This window comes from Calonectris borealis, chromosome 2 (assembly GCF_964195595.1).
Source record: "Calonectris borealis chromosome 2, bCalBor7.hap1.2, whole genome shotgun sequence".
Taxonomy (NCBI): Eukaryota; Metazoa; Chordata; class Aves; order Procellariiformes; family Procellariidae; genus Calonectris; species Calonectris borealis.
The window spans coordinates 129,575,635-129,600,192 of record NC_134313.1 but is presented as its reverse complement, the minus strand read 5'-3'; the positions used below and the strand labels follow the sequence as shown (position 1 = coordinate 129,600,192).

Genomic DNA, 24,558 nt, shown 5'->3' with positions numbered 1-24,558 from the left:
AAAGCAGACCGAGAACCTGCCTAACAGAAACTTTCAGCTCTGCTCTCAGAAGTGAAATTTCCTACAAAGAAGAGAGAAAGCTCAATCCAGTTTGTTCCAATTAAAAACTTGTGTTGCACCAGAAAACAAATAAGCATGTTTGTATTTTTTCAAAGAAGTAACACCAAAATAAGTTTGATCACCATTACGAGTTTCTGAAAATTATGGACAGAAAAAAAAGATAACATTAAGTACCATATAGCTAACATACACCTAATACCCTAACCTGTATAACTTCAGGAAACCATAACTTCTAATCCTAGTCACACAGGCAATTGTTGCAAAACTGGCTGTAAAAAAATAAAACCCATCTCGCGCTTGCAATGTTATTAAAGGTAGAAAAATAACCCAAAAGAAATGAGCAAAACATTAACCTAACACCACATTTTTAATGGTGAAGAGAATTAATCCAAATTACTCAAGCCTAAACCCATAATGCTTGTCTATTCTTCCTCAGTCTTTGGAAAATATAGTAAAGCTAAAACATTGCAAATTTATCTTTGAAAGGTACTCTGAACAGTTCTGACTACTCAGCCAATTTATATTTTTTCTGTTAGGACAGTTTACATCAAACTCAATCTGCTTTCATAACTGATGGGTTTCACTGTTAAAGACAACCACCCCCCCCCATATTTTTAATGTTATGAAAATAAGAAAATAATGTTTAGCATGTCATAAAGCATAGCACTTTTGTGACAGGCTCAGAATATTACAAAAGTTCTTCTCTTAAAGCTTGACGTGAACTCCTGATTCAATATTTAATGAAACTGAGAAAGCTGCTGAATGTCCCAGAAATCCTCCAACTCTCTGCTCTGTGTTCATTCTGAGTATTATGCAGCTATAAATTAACACTGAGGCTAGATGAGATTTCAAGTAGCCAAGAATAGTATTTTTCCATCACACCACCAAATTTTCTATTTTATTTTTTTGCTATTTAGCAGCACTAACTTGCAGCATTATATTGCAATTGTACATCCCGGCTCAGTACTGCAGCACTACATTGCTTAGACATAGCTCTACGCTCCAGCATGTTTTTAGGGTATGCAGCCAGCTCAGCTGTAAGCCTAAGGAAGATTTCCATCAAGCAGCAAAACTAAACTCTGCACAAATATTTAACAGCTCTGAGACCTCTAACGGCTTAAAATAATATGCATTTCGTGGTATGCTAGAAGCCAACCCCACACCGGCGATCTGCATAATGCAGAGTACTTGGCAAACACACCACTGTAAATAAAGCATTGTTTCGCCTTTGTACCTTTGAATTCTTCAAACTAAAAGCTGAATGAAATACTAAGGCTTACTGTGCCTCCCCACTACAGACAGTGCAGTAGCAGCTCGTCCATTACATTAAGTTCGTCTAAAACTTCCCATGCCTCACAACCATTTCTCATCCCCTCTCGGCAGATGAAACACAAGTTCATACAAAACGAACCCAGGATGAGTTCATCCTATCTTATCCTAGCTTATTTTTCAAGCCGCTAAAACTACGCGGTAGCCCACTCAAACAGAAAATTTCCCAGACAATGGAATCCTTTCGAACTGCACAGCCGACAGGATTCCCCAGTTGTCAGTTTTAGGTGCGTGCCAGCACGAAACGTTCTTGAATCCGAAATTTATAATAATCACTCCTATTGATAATGTGAGCAGAAGCAGAATTACATCACAGTTAACACTTACCAAAATACATTATGTTTCTCATTAATCATGCAGTCAGGATCCCACCGCTGTGTATTCAGCATTAGCTCCCGCACAGGGCTGACATGTAAAACAGAGCTCTTTCATTCTACATTATGTGGAAATTTCCCAGCACAAGAAGCGTGAGTGAGCAGCGTGCCTCCTCAGGATGAGCGCTTTGCAGGCAGTCTTATCCCTGATACAATCCCTGTCTGATTTAGCGTTTACTCCGGCTGCATGCTGCACTGCCCATTCTTACTGTAATCTGACTCCTCCTTCTGATGTCCTTGCTGTGCCTGTGACATCAGGACTAAGAGTACTACAAACAGATCTTTTCTTTAACGGGCTCGCAACGACGTGCTCTAATATCCTGGTTAATCTAAGTCTGCCTTGGGAAAAAAAAAAGCCCTTCTAAAATCGTCCGGGTTTTTTTTCTTTTTTTTTTTTTTTTTGGCAGCAAATGCGTTCAGTGACATAACGTGCTCAATTACATAATCGATGGGAAAGACAAAGCGTATATTGTGTATTTTTGTTTGAAGAGCAGGCTCCAGGAGAATCCCCAAGTGCCCTGATTCCCCAGCTTCAGTAGAAGATAAAGATGCTTGGCACTTTGCAAGATCATGTCCTTCTGGGACTTTTTTTTTTTTTTTTTTTAAATCAATAGTTCCTTTTCAATAAATGATTTTAATCCAAATGTTGGATAAAGCTCAGTCTGTTTCTATTTTTAAAAAGCAACTGACAAATAGGTAGTTCAATTTCAATAGAGCTGAACTCATATTTTCAACTACGATTTCTTCGCATGAATAACAAAGCGTGAAGATGGGAGACATATGACAGCGAGGATTTGTAATGGAGTTTACAACCTTTCACCCTCCAGGTCTCCGGTTCCTTTCCGGCCCAGGTTGATAAGTCATTAGCAGCTGGTAGCTATTTTATTGTTCTGTGACAAATGGAGTGGCCCTAAGTTTGTTGTAAATAGGTCCCCACACAGTCCCTGCTGCTATACGAACTAGTAGCAGCTTCAGAGGAAGAAAGACCAAAGAAATATTGAAATACTCTCCATCACCTACATGTAGTGCCTCGGGATGGATCTGACACACACTGCTGTGGCAGCATGGTGAAGACTATGCGGGTCTGTATTTGTGCACGTATTATGTCTGTTCTATAAATCAATAGAGGACATCGGTTTCCTGCTGTCAGTCTGGCATGTATCACTGATAATACACTTAAACTAAATAAAGGTAAAAAATAATGGACAGTATGCTGAAGTGTTTATTTCATTATAATAGGATCTAATGGGATGAATGGTTTCATTCTACAGGAAAGAGGATGACAGGTATAATTCATTTAAAGCTCCACTTCTTATTTGTAAAAGCTCCACACAGTAACTACTATTTCATGAGATCTAATCACTTAGGGCAAAATTATCCCACCAGCACAGCAGCCGAGGAACGCTGCAATTGCAGCGGAAGAGTTAAGAGCCGTGGTGTACATCGCTGCTACGCATCTCTCGGCAAGAGTCCTCCACAGCATTGCTCTCATGAGGTTTCATGCTACCTGTATGAAAGTCACCGAGATTAAACACTGCCGGGGGGAACTGGGGCATGAATTTAAGTCCCGTCCCTCACTGGCAGTCCCACAGTTCTCCGTTTCTGATGCCCGGCCTTTCTCAGCCCCCCTTCTTATTCCAACTGCCCCTAGGAAGAGGTACGCCTGAAATGAGACATACATGGTACACAGATAAACTCCAAAATAAACTTTGCTTCACAACTAAAAAGCACACAGTGCAGGAGCGCACTTTGAGGCCACAGTGTGCGAGGAAGATCAAGACTTCTTGTGTGGTTCAAACTGACCAACGGCAACTTAACTTGAGCAAATCCCATATCACAGTGAAGAAATACTACATAGAAACCTCTGGGGGAAAAAAAAAAAAGCTGTCTAAAAACCACGGTTTGTATTTTAACTAAAGGGTTTGGACAGGAAGTAACAGCAGGTACTCATGGTACCTTCGTTTCCTCTATTTCATCGTTACAATGCTCATTCACTTCTACTGTACAAGGAGGGACACCTCGGTATAGGAGCAAATACCACCCTCAAAGGCTGGTTTAAAATATCGCAGCTGAGCCACTCTAATGTCCTCTGAGCAGTAGGTATAAGCTACTATTAGGAGCTTTCTGCAGCACAAGCATTCCCTCCCCTCCCTTCACCGAGGGTAAAAGCTCAGAGAATCAATTCCCTGTGAAATCCTTCAGCTCCTTTGCTAGCTCCGAAGCGCTTTCGCAGGGGCACTGAGTGATGCCCTTTAGGACAGCCTGCACCCAGGCGCAGCATTTGCCGGTTAGGTTGCTTTTACCTTATCGCAGAAAAGCTCAGGCTCATTCTGCCGGGAGTCAGACCCTGCGAGAGGTGGGCTACCTCCAGTCTCGACGTTCCTCCAAGCTGATACGCCTTGCTGATTCATGCCGTCCGCTGGCCAGCTGAGAGCCCGGGTACAGATGACTCATGTCTCTGTAGATGTACCATTAGCGGTCAGGCAGCAACCATGCTGCCTTTAAACATCCCTTCTTGAGCTGGCTGCTCTGTTACAAAACCTGTACCAATTTGGTGAAGCCTGATGGCAGGTCAGCTCCTCAGGAAGCGTAAACAGCAAAGTGCCACGTAGACCGACATATTCTTCACTACTTGGTTCTGAATGTTACCTCCATTTTTGTTTTGCACTTTAGGATGCAAAACAATCAGGACCATCTCCCCCCTTATTGCATCTTATTTGTGTTCTTACAATAAGCATACAATCAAAATAGCCAAAGAGAAACTAAAACAAGAAGTTTTCTTTAATTTCTTTGCATTTCAACTATGGAACAAATGCAAGGGAGGAGGTAAAGTCACTGGTGGTCTCCTGGAAAGCTTTCACAGCCCAAATTCACATACTCCATGCCAAACTCTGCTTTCATTTACACACATACAACATTAATAAACTGCAAAAAGAAGTAGACTTCCAAGCAAGGGACAAAGAATAAATTTTATTCCCAGAGTGGGATATTGTCACTGTCAGTGAAAGCAAGGATTAGTTTAGTAATTGCAATCCCAAATGGCTGGTGTTTTAACTCGGGCACTGCGGACTCTGCTGAACATAACTGTGGGGAAGCACAATCAGGAGCAGCAAACACTTGTGCGCGTCTGGAGATTTGAGTAGACCCAGTCCGGGCACGCAGGATCATGCAGAATGAATGAGCAAATTAGCCCATGATGTCAGCCCACAGTGCAAACTCCCAATCATCAACAAGCCAGCACAGGCTAACCAGCATTTAGCTTTGCTACAGATGCAGGTCAGCTGCAAAATTATCATGTTTTCATGCATGGTTCACCTCTAAAAACAAAACCCCAAAACCCTCGTGACTCAGCAATAGCATAAACATAACATGAAAACAGTGCCTTCTGCTAAAACAGCTACCCCACATCCCCATTTCTAATAGTAGAAGTAGCTTCTGCTCCCCAAAATCCTCTTTCCCAACAACCTGCTTCTTTTTTTCCTAATTGATTTCTCCACCTTGATTTCTTCTGCCCTTCCTTGCCTTGACAACCGCTCTTTGGTAAAGGGTTTGCCCCAAAGGGCAGATTTTCACAATGCAGACTACCCCACAAGACATTACGTCCTCGGAAAAAACAAAAAGCAAGCTGAGAGTACACACGTCCCAGAAGTACAGCACATACCCTACATTTCTCCAGAGCTACAGGTTACCCCCTGCCATGCCTGACTTGGTCTAGAGCCAGAAGGCCACTTCGTGAACTAGCTGCGCTATCTATACTTTCTACTGATTTTTATCTATCCACTGATTTACACAATGCCTCCATAGTAAGTATTAAAACCACTCACAGGCATGTCTGTTGCAGAGAGCAATTAATATTTAATATTAATGCACCCAGTTAATTCCCTAGGATTCCTGGAAAACTCTCTTCCAGTTTTGAACTCTCCCAGGAGGCAACTAATATTAGATTTATACGCAGACTCTTACCAGTTGGCTTTGATGAATTTCAATTAGTGAGGCTGACCACAAACCTTTTCTTGCAAATGCAGAAGCATATCGAGGGACTCTTTGCTGGCAGAAACGTAACAGTAGGCAACAAAATACAATAGCGACACAACATTTTAAGTTTATGCATCATGTGTAGTAGGTTAAAAGATCTCATACACTTGAAAGGTTTCCAGATTTTCCTAAAAATAAATTTTATCTACTGTACAGAGACAGCTCTTAAGAATAAAAATGTATTGTGCAAATATTTGTTCCTGAAAATAAAGTGAGAGAAGCAATCCAAATCACATTTGACCTACTAATTCACCAAAAGCACCCCAAAACTAAAAGATTCTTGAAGGTAAAATAGGGCTAGAGCTTCTACATAATTTGGAAATTTATGCATTGCAGATATTTCATTCCTATTAGTTCTACAGTAACCACAGTGCAGAATAAAAAACAGCAAACAAGCCACAGTTTTGTAAGGCTCCAAAAGTAATTGAAAGTGTTTCCAAGTGCACATATTTTTGTGCCTCAAATCAAATTTACTAAGCACATCGACTAGAAATTTGGTTTGTTTTTATTTTGAAGCCATCTGGAGTAGTTTAAGACATACTACACAATAATGTAGATTTTGTGATTCATTACTGATCTCTTGAGGTTATGCTAAAGGATAAGAAGGGAAGGAGCAAGTTACGTATGTATATTTTAACTAGCCATAGAGGCTCATCTTTGGTTTTGCACATTCTCCACCAGCTAAAACTACCAAATGTGTTTTTTACCCTTGACTCAGAAGTGTCACTTCTGGAAACCTGCAATATTTGTCACCATGAATACCATTTAACTGCAGCAGTACCCAAAGGAACTCTGTACCGCCACACGTGAATACAACTGGAGGAACTTAATTAATCTTCCTGTCACTTCCATGATGCTTTTCATTAGTTTAGCTGCTATCTGATCAACTGCTCCATTCTCTGTTGGAAATAGCTAACCAGAACCTCCTATAAAAGCATTTCCAAGAGGTAAACAAAGACTCACCTTTGATTCTGAGAGCCTTTACAAATCTTTGCCATGCAGACTTTATCAGTTCAATAACAGTACTTGCAGCACTGCTCTTTTTAAGCAACTGGGATTTTCTACATACAAGGCTTAAGAAATATAAATAGCAACAATATGCGTTTTTATAAGCTTAAAGCTAGTACTTCCAGTATTTTATAGTTTGAACACAGATGACATGTGGCAATTGAACGCTCATATTTTTCTGAATTTCCTTCCCATGGATATGGATAGTTATTACACAAACAAACAGAATGCTGCCAACATAAAACCAAACCGACATTTTAGGCACTATTGCTGCTTATTGTTTTACTAAATGCCCACTCCTGTCATCTTTTGCTCCTAAGTATGTGACAAGATTTAAGATAATGAATGTGAATGAATACACAACTGGTGCAGAAGCTTCTTTGACTATGTGTATTGATAATAATTTTAAAAAGAAAGATGGTCTTAAAAGCAAACGACAAGACCGAGAAGCTTGTCTGAGTCCATGTCAAAGGTATTTTTTCACACACACACAAAATCTATTGTTTTTTTCAATCAAAGAATGAAAACTGGAACTGGTGGTAACATCAACTCCAACATGCATAGTCCTTCCTTTCTCCCTCTTTCCCTTGTAATTTTATTTCTGTACTGCATGCAGTAAAATTTGTCTAACATACATGTCGGTTTTGAGTATATCACATGTGGACAACCCCCTTGGTGAGGTGAAGAAATTAGTCAGTGTTTCACTTTTTTTGTCCATCTTTCTGACACTCTCTACAATTTTGCAACATACCTTTTAAGATTCATCACCAGATCCAGGCATTGTATTCTCACAATTTATACATTTATAATATACAAATTTAAATTTATAAATCCAGATGTTGCGCTGAGAAATTCTGTACAGCTTTTGCACTCTAGATTCTATTTTTTTTTCACTTTGATTTACAGGATGCAATCCATTCATAAGTCCAACTTGCATTTTGCATTTCTGATTGCACCATCATGAATTAGTTAAATTTGATATGTAGAGGATCTGTCAATTAATCCCTTCTTAATCAGATGTGTACATGCCTTATGCTGTATAGTGCATTTGTTTAAAAGAAAACAGTGGCCAAAACTGTGCACATCTATTATCTCTAAAATCGTCTTTACCAATCAAATGACAAGTCTCAAGTAACAAAACTAGATATTACATAGTGAAATCGTCTGTTTATACTGCCTGTTTTAACTGTCTGTTTATATTCAGCTAAACTAAAATAACTAAAATTTATTGCATTATTAAATAGAGTCGTTTTCATTTTGCTCAAAAATCGGAGCAATGCGATTATTGCATAGTTATCAGTTACATTTAAATACCAGCAAATCATTAGCACTCGTGTACTCCCCTGTGGTTTCACGTGGGTGGTTTGGGGTTTTTTTTTGGGGGGGTGGTAGGGGTGGTGAGTGTTTGTTTGGTTTTTGTTTGGGTCTTTTTGGGTGTTTTTTTTTTCCCATCCCCCTACTCCCCCACTTCAAGAAGGTGCATCAGTGAAATAGGGATCTCCTCAACAAATCTTTTAGGACTCTTATGCAAAAGTTATCCAGGCCTATTGATTTTAAATAGTCTTTAGTCCAAGTAGCTGGTGCTTGACATCTTCCTTTCTTTCTTCCACGCATTTTGGAAAGTGCCTTAGCACACTCATGACACGAGGACAATATCAAGCATTTTTCAAAATGCAGAATAAAAATATTTATTTAACACTTATAGCTCTTTCAAATCACTTGTAACAATCTTACTATCTCCATCTAGTGGCTTATACTATTAGGATTTTTGTTCTTAATACACTGAAAACTTTTTATTGTCCTTTGCCTTGCCAGCCACATATTTTTCATTTCCTGTTTTTGGCTTTCCCTATAAATTTTCCATACTTCTGACTTCTAATTTATATTGATTAGTATCCACTTCCTCTTTTATCATTTTGTTGCAAGTCGCTTTTTAATTTCCAGTTGCTGTCCTTATTTTGTGGCTGAACCAGAACAGAGTTTTTGCCCAAGTTTTCCATTTTCTGAACATGAAATGACTTTTTTTAGTCATCTGGTGACCTCTAGTTATTTAAGGAAGTGTCAATTTTCTTTCCAAGCCTTTCTATCTTTTTTCCCCCAAACAGTTCTGCTTCTAATTTTCCTTTAAGAAATAAAACATCTTGAAGCACAAAATATGTAAAAGATTTTATCAGTATTCTGTTTGCTCCTATAGAATATAATCAAATCAATTTCCACACCCTTAAGTCCCTAAATGGAAAAATGTCAAGATATGGGCATGAAACAATACTCTCTTGTTTTCTTGATGCTGTATAGAGTTCAAAAATAAAAAGAAAAAAGAAAAAGTGGCAATGCAGTATGATTTTATGTTTCCCAGTGATTATGAAGGCACTGAGCTGTGATTTCAATATATAACTGCAAGAGGAAAATGCCAGCAGATGCAGTCCCAATGCGAGTGGATGCAGAGCAGCTTGTTTTTTATACTGGGTCAATCGATGGGAGCAAGGCTGCAGCATAGACCTACAGCCAGGAAGGGACACAAACATGGCCAGCTGCACAGCACTACAACTTCTCTCCTGCTCTGGAGAGCTGAGATACTTTGCAGCAGCACCTGAAGCGTCTGCATGGTGCCAGCACCGCATGTGGAACGAAGAACAGGCAGGAGCTTAAGGCACATCCAGTTCTAACTACCTAAAAAGGAGGCATCTCAACTAAACTAGCCAGTGCTACAGGTGTCCCCTGGGGCAACTCATCTGATGGTGAATTGTTACCTGAGAGGAAGAAGACCGATCCCTCTCTGCAGGTACTTCTCTCATTCCACTGACTCGCAGAGGGGTATCAACATTTAACTCAGGTTAGACGATAAACTTTTAGCCAGTTACAGTTAGGCAGGAAAAATTTCATATTCAATGACTATAACTATTTAAGTAATCTCATAGAAAACACACATGATGTGTTTGAATTCCTCTTTAATATCCAAGGAAAAATTATTTTGGCCAACACGTTGCTATCAAAGGAAATGCTAGTCAAAGGTGAGGAAGCTGCAATCTATCAGAAACTGCCATGCAAAAAGGGGAGGAGGACAAAATGGCAGCAGACAAGACACTAATTTGAGGGTGTAAAAAGATGCAAGTTACAGCATAGTGTTCAACTTTTTATGAGATAGTTTTGAAAAATTTATACTGTTTTTATTCACACCAGCGCTGAATTTGATACACATGTCCATGTGTAAGTGTTTTGCAGTTCCACACATGCAAGCTTCATGACAGAAATGAATCATTATGAAGTGAAAATATCAGTGATACTTATTTTCTCCACAGTAGATCTCACTGTAGGTGGACTTTGACTCGGAGACCGACATGTGTATATGTGGGTGCCTGCTTGCGAGCTGGATGTCTAACTTCCCATCACAGTCAACGGAGATAAAATTGATGCAGTCAACAAAGTCATAAGAGTTATTTATCACATCTGGAAGTAGACATCAACTTTTGTTGGCCTAGTAGCTCTCCAAGCTCCATTAACTATATTGACTAGAATTTCACGGATCAAAAGGAGAGCTTAGACACCTAATTCACTTGTAGATACCTATACACACACACCTAACTATACATACTCTGAGAAATGCGAGCTGAATCCCAGCCAAGGTTTCCAAACCTCTTAAAAGATCTGCAGATCACTCATACCCATTGAAATCTGGCTCCATCTGAGATCATCACAGCAACTACCAACTGTGCTCAGCAACACTAAGCAGCAATTTAGAACAGAACATGAAGAACACCTGCAAGTGAAACCAGCATGAAATTTATACAAGAAGAATTGAATTATCTCCTGAGGAATTAACTATAACATTAGCTTCCCCAGTGCTTGAGAAAATTTCCTGGGCTCTTAAATGACCACACAATGCCTCAATATTTCATCCTATGCAAAAAAACAAAGATCAGAAATGCCTGTCTCAAAAATGTCTGGCACAGAGGAAAGTACCACTCCTGAATGACCAAGCTGGCATCCTACAATAACCATGTTCCACTAAAATCTCTGAGGATTAATTTATGCTATTCATGCTTACCTTCAAGAAAAAAATGGGAGCACATCAAAAAGTGGCTGTTAGATGATATAGCCATTCAGTGTTAATAGTGAAAAGGAAAAAATGGTAAAATAACCCAGAAAGAATTGATTGCTTTTAAATTTCAAATGCTCCAGTACTCTTCTCCGAGAAGGGTGGGTGGGGAAAGTTACTGCTTTTTAGCACTCTGCCAATAGTGTTCAAATGCATTCCTACTTGGTTTATAATAATTAACAGTAAAAGGAGAGTTTTCATCTCTGTTCCCACCTTTTGATCTTATTGACAAAGCCTCCTGCCATTCTAATTCAGAATGACATGTACAGCAAAAAACTCCTGTCTGTATTTGTTCCTGACTTTCTTGTTACATCTTTTTCCTTTACGGTTTCCTTTTGATCTGCCATACCTCTGAACTTAATTATCAGGCTTTAAAATACCCTGTCATAATAGCAGCCTGTAAGTAATTCTGTCTGTTTTCCACAGCAGAACAAAAAGACTGTATCCCAAAGCCAAGCTCTCTCTTCAACATGCACTTTTCAGAGTCGATCTCAATACAAATACTTTCCAATTGTATTTATGCCAAAATAATTAGGAAATTAATAATTCTGAAATATGATAGCCTAAATAGAGTACTGCTGCTATTTTTAGATAATTCAGTGACTTGATTTTTAGTCAGTTTGCCACTCAGTACCTCTAAAAATAAGCCTAGTTACTCTAGGTGCCTAAATATGGATGTAGAGACAGAAAATACTGGACTAAGTCCTTACTTCACAGAGTTTTTTCTTCTCTGCACTATATAGATGAATGGTATACCACAAGTGAAGGCGTGCATTCTGCCTTAACTTCATATTCCTATAAAGCATTAACAACTGAAAGAATTTCAGCTAAGTTTGAAAGCCCCAGCCATATCTCTCCGGACTCTGTAGATATGAGACAATTGTTCCAAGCGTACTGAATATCTATGAATTCATCGTGGAGAGAAGAACTGTGTTATGCCAACACCATCTCAGCTTGGGGGTGTTAGAGGAGGAAAAGCTGGCTGTAGAGTTGTAGGGGTCTGCATCTCTGCCCAGCACTGAGGAATGGTCTGCAGATAGCAGAACAGAAGATGAGTTTTTCATGAAGATGCATGATGGTACGCTGGACTGCAATGCTCACTTCATCTGCAGACCCTCTGCTTTCTCTGTATGTAAAAAAAGTGATTGTCATTTCATGAACATTTTTGTTCTGACTGCTCAGACAGACTTGACTGCAATGTAAAAGTGACTTCTAGCCCATCTGTGGGTTGCAGTGATTTGGCAGTTTAGTTTTGTGCAACAGAAAACTGCATCACTGACAGAAAAGCTTTCCTGGAAAATAGTGTAAGAAATAGAAAGCCTCAGTAAAATCATTTCATGCAAAAGTCTGCAGTGCCTGTTTTATCCCGCTAAAGATAATTTATCATGTTCTATAAGCTGTTGATACTTTTTGTACTGATACACTTTTCATTACTTATCTACCACTTCCTTCCTTGATCACTGTCCACCAGAGCATTTAATCAAGTAATTATTTTTACCAAGAGTAACTGTCTATACATTAAAATCCACTGGGCCATGTTTCATCTTCATTTACATCCCTTAAAACCAATGACTTTAAGAACAAATTCAGGAAGTGCCGTGCACGAGTAGTGCAGTGTTGCATAAAGCATGCACACACGCTCATACAGACATATACTTATATTCAGCCATGTGCACACACATATGCATGCAGTGTAACGTGACAATGCTAGATGCTTTCTCAGATGCATAATCAACTTGTTGCAGAGGTAAATAGCCACATTAGGATTCCTGTTTCCACTTCTTTCTTTCTCATTCCTGCTCAACAAGGTAATCTTTTTTTCACCATTGAATATGAGGCCAATCAAATTTTAGAATTAAAAGTGATAAAATTTGCACTCTATTGTATTTTTTTTTACTTTCTGTTCAGTACCCCAGAGACATTTGATTAGAATGAGGAAGAAGTTAAATTATAATGGTCAAAATTTTAGCAGATTACAGTGTGATTAGTGTTAGGAATTGTCCTTAGTAAAGTCCTAGTGGATTCCTGCTCTTTGCTGCTGGGCATAAAAATTTGTCATGACTGGTTACACCTCTGTCTTCTGGGCCTCATAACTGTTCTAGTCAAGTTAGAAACCTCTTTTTTCCCCATCTTTGTTGAATATCCCAACCAATGCATATGGGAAGAATAAGAATGAACCATGGTTTTAGTCAAGGTCCTTGGAGAGCGTCTTCCACTGAGTAGAAGTCCATTGGAGCCACCTGAAAGATGGGTAGATTAGTCCCAGCTGGAGGTTAACCAGCAGTCCTGCAGACTACCTAAAGCTCATTCCCCTTATGCAAGGATTAATACCCACGGTTCCATAGTACATGCTTTACCTCCCATCACCTGTCCTCATCCATTCATTAGAAGAATTTGGACTACTGCCTCCTAGACACTTAAGGTGAGTGCTTTAATAAGCTTGTAATATTATCAACTTTTGTCTGATGCTATGAATGTTTAGATCTACAAATAAAGACTCCACTAGGACAAAGACCATCTTCAGGATAGCTCTCTTGTGGCAATGGGTCACCAAGGATAGGGAAGACCAAAGGGAAATGCCTTGGTCTGAATCAAGACAAACAAGAAATTAAAATGGTCCCCAACATCCAGGTAACCTACTTATTAGGCTACTGGTTTTTTTCCTGGGATAAAAATGCAAGCACACTGTTAAAATACAATTCCTGACTGGGAAGCTTTACCATAAAATTGGTAGATAGGTTCCTGTTCATAGGCATTTTTTTGATAAATAATAAAATGGGGTGTGTAAGTTATTCTTAAATGCCAGGCTGGGCACAGTGGAGGGAGGCAAAATACATTGTACTTTTTTAAAAAAAAAAAAAAAAAAAAAATTTATTGACTTTTCATTGGAGTTAGATAATTTTTAATTTAAAAACCAGAAAATTACAGAGATTCAGATAAATTTAAGGCAACAATAATCACAGAAGAGCACAGTTTAGAGGCTTTCAGGTAGTATTTTATGATGAGTACTTTCAGCGTTTCTTTAGAAGAAAGTTACATAAAGTACTACCTAGCATTATACAAATAGGAAACTTAAAGAAGCAGTTGTTCTTTACATATTATGTGACTACTTAATCTGATTTTCCAGTTGAGAAGCAGATGAACCAGTGGTTTGGTCCTGCTGTTGCACATACTACGTATTTCATAATTTTTCTGCTATAGTCTTTTACCCTTTTGTAAAGAGTCATTTTAAACTCCTCATAGAATATTTTCTAAGGGAAGGTCAGATCTGAGAGGCTACTAATGGATTAGCCTTTGATCTTTTTTCCTTTACTTACGTGCATTCAAGCCTGCTAAAAGATTCTGTAAAATGACAAATGCAAGAGCGACTGACTGAACAAGAAACACCTATTACTTTGAAAGGGGACACCACAGGAGATGCAACATTTTTTACCTAAAAATTACAAAATATTTAATTTATGGAACTTTAAGAAAAGCAGATGTTAAGTTCCACTACTATACATATGTATATATTTTTAAACATATCAGAGATACCAAATTGTGAGATAATGAGAGCATATTACATGAGTCATCAAAGCATGTACATTCCAAGGGAGGCATAATTAGTCATTTCTGATGACTGGCTAATACTATAAATACCACTTCACTGTCAATCAGGGGTCACACCATGAAGTTGTTAGGAACAAATAAATCCTTTCAAGAGGCGCAGTTTGACTGTAAAGCTTCTCCAGTAGGAAGCATTGCTACCCAAATAGTTCTCTCCCTTTTTAATCCTAGTTAAAGACCCTTTCAACGCAGAAAGCTAAATGACCCTCGCTCATCAACAGCAAAACATTGGCACCTTTTGAGATGTCCCCCACCAGTGCCAAGATATGCTTCACCGAATTATTCTTTCTGTATCCTGACTGATGAAGTCCTAATTTACCAGACTTGAGGCACTCATAATACAAAAGGATCAAAGGACATTAACATTTATGATATAATATTAATATTTTTGCAAGCTCTGTTGCATTTTCAACTAGCTGATCTTACAAGATGGGAAATAGTATCTCCCTGTTTTGCAGATGAAATGTGGGTTTAAAATATAATTAGAGAGATTAGTTAGAGACAGAAAAAAGGCTGAACCCCTGGAGCTCTTGTCATTAGGGCAGCATTCAGCCCACACTGTCCCCCATCATATAAACAATAAAGCCAACTATGAGAAAGCAGCGTACATAAAACCTGTACGCACCTCTCATATTGCTGAAGGAATATAAACAAAATGGTTTACTATGTCGTAAGAAAGCACTGACTCACATTTTCCTTACACTCTGTTCACTTACATGTTTGGGTTTTTGGTTTTGTTTTGGGGTTGTGGGTTTTTTTTTTCCACAAGACAAAAAAGGGTCATTTTCTCCTGGTATAGCTTCAGTGACACTATGGAAGTTACATTGGGGTGAACTTGACCCAAATTGTGTCAGGAGGAGCTTGTGCTGTTAATAGTGGAAAAGGTCTTCTGTTCATTATGTCACTATTGAGTAGTCTTCAAAAAAATGCTTGCAAACAATTGTTGTCAGCTTTCAAATGTAATTTTATAATACTCTTGTGGCCTTCAAACATGCTACATTTTCATCCTTATCACCACATTAAATCACATTGCCAATAATGTCTTTGGGACGAATTTGAATTCTTCAGGCTTGAATTTAATTACATTATGTAAACTAGGAAATGTCTTCAGTGTGCTTTGAGGGAATAGCTTATCTTGGCAATTGTTAAATTCTGTTTTGTTTAAAATATTTGCATTTTGATAACTTCATTCTGCTGCATACAGCATTTATTGATCTTCCTCAGGAATCCGTTTTCAATATACTGCATTGTATTTATTTTCCGTAAAGCCTTGACAGGAGCATATTCTTACACAGCATTTAAGGAAAAAATAAATTAACAGTTTTTTGAAAGCATCAATATTTTGTTTTATAGAAACTGTAAGATAGGGAAATGCATCCCTATGCATTTTTTTCTCTGGACACAGTACTTTAGTGTATACCCCGGAATATAGCAACATTACCTTAATTAAAATTTTTCACAGCAGAAATACAGTTATGAGGCATGCTATCTGTGTATGGAAGTTCTTTTTCTTTCTATCTTATGACTCGTTTACTACCTAATTTGACTCATTCAGTACATGTTTTGTTCTTGTGGGGTTTTTGCTTGTTTGGTAGGGGTTTTTTAAGCATTTTCTGGAGCTCTCTTTGTCCCTCATCTCATGATTTCTCTCTCTTCTTCTGAATCTTCCCCCCTCCTGTCATTCTCCCCTCTCTCTCACACTCACACTTATGGCAGTGATAACTGCATTTTCAGACACAATCAAAGGATATTTTTTTCTGTCATATTTATTTCACAGAACACATCTAAATGTGGAAGCATTTTACAGTCAATCAAGCCAAGTCTGCCTTCCACCTGCACTTGAATGAAGCTCTTGAAATGCACGAAAGACCAATTCTAATTAGGAGGATCGTAAGGAAGTATTACATAGATTTTCATCATCTACCTAATGAAAAATGAAAAGATATACACATCTAACAAAGGCATGCAGATTTTCACGTCCTTTCTAATTCTTAAACTCTAGGAAACCAGATCAGTGTGTGAAAAATCTCACATCACAGCTTGATGTTAGCAAATGAGTAAGACAGTGTTTCCAACATGCAGTATCCATGGCCAACCGTTCTGTAAACATCCAGAGAGTCTAAGCAAAAACATTGCCATGAAAAGTCTTCCTTAATAACAGCACTACTTATCAAAGTCTGGCTCAAAAGTGTATTATTGCAGTCCTGCTAATATCTTAGCTATTTTTCTAAAGACAATAAATCTCCCCTTCAATACCCACGCTAAATCCCCCTATCAGATTCACTGGTAGGGTGGATCTCAGATAAACAACAGAAATGAAGGATTATTGCAGTCACAGTGTGGAAATTTTGATCAGCTGGATGTTCCCATGCAGTAAATAGTGTTCAGCTGCACACCACATCTGCTCTGGCACAAATGTGTCGAAAAAGGGATATGGGTTTGGCCAAAAAGGGCACTTTCTACACAATTTTGGATTCTACGACATTTCCAACAGTTAAAGCATAGGCCAGATGGTTTTGGAAGGTTTCTCAGATGTGGAGTATACAGATAAGCAAACATATCAGTATGTTTATAAACAGATCTCATTGCAAATATTGACGTTCAAGTATTCTATATGCTTTTGGGATTTGAGTTCTTTCTAGAAGTGTTTGATAATTTAAAAGATAATACCACTTCCACAGGTTTCAACCAATTTAAAGGAAAACTAGATCTCTTACCACTGTCTTCACTTTCCACAGCATTAAGAAAAAAAAGTCATGCAAAACAGTTTCAAAAAATCAAAATAAACTTGGCTTTACTGTATTTATAAGTTATATTACTGTTATATTTACTGTACTTATAAGTTATATTAAAACCTGGATTATGTTGGGGTTCTTTTTGCTGTATTAGGTCATCTTACAGAAGATATGCAAAGAGTAAGCAACCGGAACAGCTATTACTTGAGAAAGAAGAATGTCACGGTTTGCTGTCAGAATATGCTGTAAAGACATATACCACAGGCTTGCTTTTGGGCAACTGTCTGTTTAAAAGTCCACCCAACAATAAGCAAGGGTATATAATTTTAAGAGTACGTAACACGTAAGTGCACATAAGGCATGAAAGACTCTAGCTCCCACTTTCTTCAGGAACTTCACCATTTAATTTTTGTTAACAGCCACGAAAAATGCCCAGACGGCTTATATCATCTGAGCAACTCTCTCTGCACCTAGGTAATTGCCATCTAAACAACCATAAAATTCTTTGGCAATGTTGGCCTTGGTCCTTACTTGTAATCTGTAAAGAGAGGGAGCTGATGGCAAACATAAAATGACATGCCACATGTAAGTTATCTGTTTCTGTTGAATACCTCGCATATTTGGAAACTAGTCATGGCGCTGAGTTACAGATTTTCAACCATGACTAGACTTTCTGTATGTAAGTGTGGTTCATATAACTTCTGCAAAATATTCTTTATAAATCTGGATCAGAAACAAAACCCTCCGAAGAACATCTGCTGCCTCTGTTGAATCATCTCATGTCAGGTACTACAATCTCACAGTCACAGTGGTGACTCAGGCTGACACATGGACTGCGTTAGCTCCAATGAGGATATGAAAAAATAAGCTTCTGACAAACTTTGAACTAAAAGGAAATCCTCATGAAAAAAAAAGTTGCCAGACTTGGAACAAACAACTCATACAGTAATACCTATTTTGTTATTCAATATTACCTACAAAACAATAGTCCACCAAATGGATAGACACAGTTGTTGAGAGTGCATGTAGCTTTCTTTCAAAGCAACGTAATCATTTCATTTGCCCTACATGTGAACATAGGAAAGGCTACATCTGTAGGATCATGAGCTCCAGAGAGTACATTAGAATACCAATGGCCAGCCTTAGGTGTTCACGCTGTCTGCCTCTGAGCTAGCCCCCTAGACTTCCCTTATTGCCAGCAGAAACAATTGGCACTTGTACAACACCATCAGCTCAGCCTACAGTACACTCCAAAACAGGCATGATGAATCATTCCTTGCAAGTGTCTAATAGTGTCTAATTCCCCCTGCCATGTTAAAGAAAGAATAAACAATTGGGTCAGGTGTGCTTCTGAAATGCAGAAGCCTAGAATTCCTTACAAATCATCCCACCCCTCCTGTGACTATTGGACAAGAGCATGAAAAAAAAAAAAAAACATCAGCCTTCAAGCCAAACTTATGCAAACAAGCCCTTCACTTAAGCTTGCTCAAACGCACAGACTACCCCAACTACTAGTGGATTTTTTTTTTGTCTACCTTCTCTAGCTATCTCTGTGGACAAACATTTTCGCCATCCTCTATCAAAAGGGGAACCAAAACCGCAAAGATTATCCATCTTTGTCATTGGATCTGTAAGTTCTCTAAAAACCAGCAGTTCATTACACATTTTTATTATGCTTCCATTGGTGAAGAGAGAAACATCGGGCCTGCTGCCCTTTTAAACTTCCCGGACAAGAGCTGAAGCCATGCAGTTGCATTGATCTGTGCCTCTGCATCACAAGCGCTCTCCAAGAGCATGGTATAAGAAAATGATTTAAGGTATGTAATAAAGAACAGAATGGAGCATAAACTATAGCCAAATAGTTCTCAGAAGTAATTGCTCAAAGAAGTTATAGGCTTGGGGAAGACTGGCTGGAAAGGTGCCTAGAGGAAAAGGACCTGAACATGCGCCAGCAGTGTGCCCAGGTGGCCAAGAAGGCCAGCAGCATCCTCACTTGTATCAGAAATAGTGTGGCCAGCAGGACTAGAGAAGCAATCGTGCTCCTGTACTTGGCAATGGTGAGGCTGCACCTCGAATACTGTGTTCACTTTTGGGCCCCTCACTACAAGAAGGACATGGAGGTACTGGAGCATGTCCAAAGAAGAGCAACGAAACTGGTGAAGAGTCTGGAGAACAAGTCTTATGAGGAGCAGCTGAGGGAACTGGGGTTGTTTAGCCTGGAGAAAAGGAGGCTGAGGGGAGACCTCCTCGCGCTCTACAACTACCTGAAAGGAGGTTGTAGTGAGGTGGGTGTTGGTCTCTCCTCCCAAGTAACAGGTGATAGGACGAGAGGAAATGGCCTCAAGTTGCACCAGGGGAGGGTTAGATTGGATATTAGGAAAAATTTCATCACTGAAAGGGCTTTCAAGCATTGGAACAGGCTGCCCAGGGAAGTGGTTGAGTCACCATCCCTGGAGGTATTTAAAAGACGTGTAGATGTGGTCCTTAGGGACATGGTTTAGTGGTGGACTTGGCAGTGTTAGATTTACGGTTGGACTTGATGATCTTAAAGGTCTTTTGCAACCTAAATGATTCTATGATTCTATTCTATGATTCTAAGTCAGGAAGGCTCACATAGATGGGTTTTATCCTGATACTCTACAAACACAAAATTGATTAACTTGAGCTTGATACATATCAAGTAGCTGCAAAATTGCTGTTAGCACCAGCAAGTCACTTGTGCAAAAGGCATGGAAAAGTTTAAAGTGATAAGCTGTGCAATATGGATCCAAACGTAGCATACTTGAAAGTGAACAGTGAAATCAACAATTACAAGGCATGTCTGTTTAGACATGGCCATAGAGTGGCATTAATGTCCATCTCGGTCTTCTCCTCCTGTGCAGAACATGGGGAGCCAACAGAGCAATCCAGAGACCTGCCTTGCAATAGGATCAGACAAAGGAAAGAAAAAAAAAAAGAAAAAATACGCACACAAAACACTTCTAATATTGCTTTGGAAGAGGCAGAGAAGACAACAATTTATTAAATACAAGCACATATGAGAGCGCCTCCAGAGACCAGATTTATAATAATTACTACCTCTACTGGCACCTTCTTGCCTTTTAAACTTTGAAGAAAAGGATGTGGGAGAAGGTCAAGCACAAGAAAACATTTGTCATTCTAAAGGCTCTCCTCCATTTCTATGAGAAAATAATTTCTCTTATGATATATGGCAAAGCAATGGACTTCAGTTCTCAAATTATGCTGTTAACATGAATCATACTAGAAAAGTGCACTCATTTCCCCCCCTTTCAGGTCAGTAACCATTGTTCCTTCAACTATTTCATTTATGTGAATTTTTGTTTTGTGTTCATGTGAAAAGCAAAAAAACCAAAACCCAAACCAAATGCCTGGGGCCAAACAAGTGAAATACCTTAGAGGAAAACTGAACAGCCTCTTTCTGTTATGCTTGCCTCCTATTGCAAGCTATTTGGTAAGGTCTAGTCAGGACTGCACTGGCCATTTGCTGCTATTGGTATGATTTTTTCTGGCCTTTATCCTTCTGCCTGAGGGAAGGCATCTCCCAGGGAAAGTGTCTCACAAAATATTTCTATATGTTCAGTTTACCGTGCATAAATTACACTCAGGTAGACAAATGCCACACTTGCTCTAGGAGGCCAATTTAAAATTTCCTGGTTTTACTTCCCATTCCCAATGCAACAGTAATGCTGACGGTATATCACATTTCACTATGCTGGATGCAGTCCCTGAAAGAATATCCATTTTAAATTGGCAGAAACTAAATGATTAATACAGTATTGATTGCAAAGAAGTTTGCGAATAGAGAGTTGCCAAGCCATTGGTTGCCATACCTTATCAACAGTCAGCTCTCTGACAGATTCATTTGATGCCTCATACACGTAAACTGCCTCATACATTCTTAAACAAGATTTAATGTATATTCTTCAGACAGAAGAAGTTACTGAGGATAAAATATGTGGCCATCAAAAGAAATAATTTTTCCCTATGCTGGAATTTCTTATGTAAGTATATAATCACTTGTATTCTGCCTACATGACCGCATACTGAGAGTTCATTAGCTTTATATGTAATGCTCTTACTTCTATTCATGAAACCATGCAAGAATTCAACACAAATACAGTTTGTGTGTAAGTCTAAGCCATTTGTAACCCATCTTGAATTTAAAAATCACCTTTGTACTCCCGTGTGATGTCGCTGAGCCAGACTGTGCAAACCATTTTAGAGCAGCTTTAGGAATGTGTCTTAACCATGTGATAACGATTAAAGAATATAATCCAAAGTGGCTGCTGCATTACAAGCCACGGTAATTTCTGGTAACTCCTCTGTTGCTGCTTATATACAACCACCATTAGTTTTAAACATGCTATTTCTTTAGAAGGAAACAGTAAAAATAAAAAATAAGAATGAGAAGGATTAGATCAAACCCTTTTTTAATTTCATTTCCAACCTAGGGCCACCGTGAAAGCCCCAGCCAGCTTTAAAGTCTTAACCTAGGAAGCATCATCTTTTACCCTGCTGAAAGTTAGATTTGGGGACATGGATTTGAAGGAAATTTTCAAGGCCATTTTCCCTATCTGAGAAGCTAAAGCCCTTCCTGAAATAATTTGATTGACGTGCATAGAGTGAAAATATAGATTGTAGGCAAGTCTTACAGAATACATTTTTGCCCCTAGCAGACATTATAGACCTCACTATGGACTTATCAGGATTGCCAGACTAATTTAGCTGGCAATCTATATTTTTTGTACAGGTGCTTATCAGTCTGGCATAAGAATATTATCACTTAGTACAGTTTATGTATTAACAGCTAGCAGCTCTTTAGAGTGTATCTTTCTAGTACCAGGTTGGGGTTTTTCTTAATTATTATTTCAAGTAAAGTCAAAAAGTATCACTTGTAGTGCAAATTTCTCAACTATAAATTTGCCACCAAGTTCCCTTGAATCAATTTTCCAGAGACTGGCAATTATTTTCAACACTGTTTCTCCAGTTTCTGCTTTTTATCTGATACACTCACAGTGATTAATATAAAGTTTCAAGTAACAGACATGCAAAGCTAAAACAAAGTTAACAGTGGATTTCTTAGTGTATAATTCAGCTAAGTTTAAGCATTTCCTTGTGGAGTCATTAATAATCAATGCCACTGCTGATGTATTGATATTTATCTCTGCTGTCTGATATTAATTGCTCTACAGCATGTCATGAGTTTCTTTGGAGAACAGCGAGAGATTAATTTCAATTTATGAGAAATACTCAAAGTGCAATGCATCTTGTAGCCATGTGACTCCTACTATTGATGACACCCAGCTGAGTTCTTACAAATCAAGGTAAGAGCCCAAATGTCTGCTTCCTTATTCCAGTTTTTCATAACTGCACCTCCATTGGTTTCCATCACCAATGGCACTACACTTTTATATACGTATATATACATATCTATTCATAGATGTGAGCAAATGAAGATTGTCTCCAGCATGAAGGTAACACATTTTGATCTGACCACTTTTCTTATTCATTAAAATGACTTGACTAATCTTCCATTGGTGCTGCATTAGATTATCAATCAAAAGTCTCACTTCAGAAAACATAGTGTCTGCCCATTAGACACATTTTCATGCTTTAATGTGAAAGTCTGCACTTCACCAGATGTCTTAAAATCATTTCCAGTCAGTATATTATCTCAGAATCAAGCTAATCTGGTACACTGGTGGGGGAAAAAAAACCCCACCCTTTAAAATGCTTCCTATTGTACAATAGTGCTGTTCTGGAACAGTACTGCACTAGCTGCAACAGAATAATAATACTATTTATATCTTTAGTGCTTGATAACTCATAAAACTAAGTTACATCTAAGTAATTTTGGGGGTATTAAAGCTTTTCAGTGTCTGCAGAATAAAAGTATGCTAATGAACTAAGCAATTTTTTGTATATATAAATGAACGTTATCTTTCAAACCAGAACCAAATTCCCTAGCTAAATCCCTGAATATAATTTCCTGAGCTTGTGTGAAGTACTCCTTTATGTATGATTATTATTTTAGTAGCTCTGCTAAAAAAGTAAATCTCTTACATTCATTAAAAACTAATAGTTGCCTTTTAAGCACATTAGTGCAAATATATTTATCGCTATCACAAGGAATCAGGCTATGCTTTGCTGACTTTCATTATCAGAAAATAGTCTCATTTGTCTTTTTTTCCAGATGAAGTTTTGTTTACTCAGTTATATTTTAAAAATTAAAGTTAAGAGCAACTGTAAAATGTAAATTAAACTCCATGTACTATTAAGCATGAATCTACAACAAGCAAAGCTTTTAACCGAGTTTTGTATTTATTACTTTTTAAAAGCAAAAAAAAAAAAAGGGGGAGTTATTCTCAGCAAATACACACAGGTTAGGACCCAAATGTTCATTAGATTCAACTAACAAATATTATGATCTCCAGCATTTGGACAAATTTCTTTCTTGACTTCTACCTTTCCAAGCTACCTGGCATTTATCAACAGGCCCAAAGCAGCAAAACACCTCAATGCTTCAAGAACATCAGGAATGGGTTTAATACACCTCTACGAAACCAGACAATAAAGTACACACGGATCACGATCTATCCTCCACTACAGCAGATTTTTCACATATAAACAGAGAGAAAACACATAACATAAGTTAATTGCTAAAAGAGTCTACCTATATGAGAGAGTCAGCTGGAAGAAAAATATTAATTCGGATATTTTGATCCTCAGACACCAGGTATGGTAAGTCGTTGTTGTGATTGCCTGAGCTGCACTTGAAACTGCTCCATTCCAGCCATTCAGGAGGAGTTTTCTTTACATAGTATCACTTATGAAAACTGAAAGTTGACGATTTTCTCATGTCTATATAGACTTTTTTTTTTTAAACTAAATTCTGCCATGTTACTCAGATTTGAACTATGTGAACAGACCTACTGTGTGTTAGCCCTCACAATTGAGAGACACAAGGCAAGGTGAGTAATGGCATCGGAAACTGGTCCCTTACTTTAGAAACATCAGTGTTTCATATGGATGCATACAGGTGTAGTTGCAGGGGTTCCCACCATCAACAAAAGTTATGGAGTTAAAACTTACAGTTAATGCCAAGTTTGATGCCTGGATTATTCACATCCTGTATGATTTCTGTGAAAAGCTATGGACATGGTAGAGACTGTAAAATTAAGAGAACGGTTGTACAATCAATACTTTCATTGATTTTAGAAGACTGATAGCAGTCTTGGAAAGCTGACAAGGAGGAAGGCACTGAAGCCAGAGAAGTGGGCTAATGAGGCACAGT

The 24,558-nt window shown here is 38.3% G+C and overlaps 1 protein-coding gene across 2 annotated transcripts in view; it reads right to left on the bottom strand.

Annotated features, from left to right (window-relative positions):
- The window catches only part of ZNF385D (zinc finger protein 385D), a 351,253-nt gene that overhangs the window by 167,689 nt on the left and 159,006 nt on the right, over window positions 1-24,558 (bottom strand). Inside the window, exon 1 of one of the 2 annotated variants that reach the window (XM_075143422.1) lies at window positions 1,717-2,100. The exons of the other annotated variant lie outside the window; for it this stretch is intronic. Coding sequence (XP_074999523.1) covers window positions 1,717-1,738 — 22 coding nt within the window. The 5' untranslated portion in view covers window positions 1,739-2,100. Of the gene's footprint in view, window positions 1-1,716; window positions 2,101-24,558 lie in introns of those variants that run through there. 2 annotated transcript variants of the gene reach the window in all.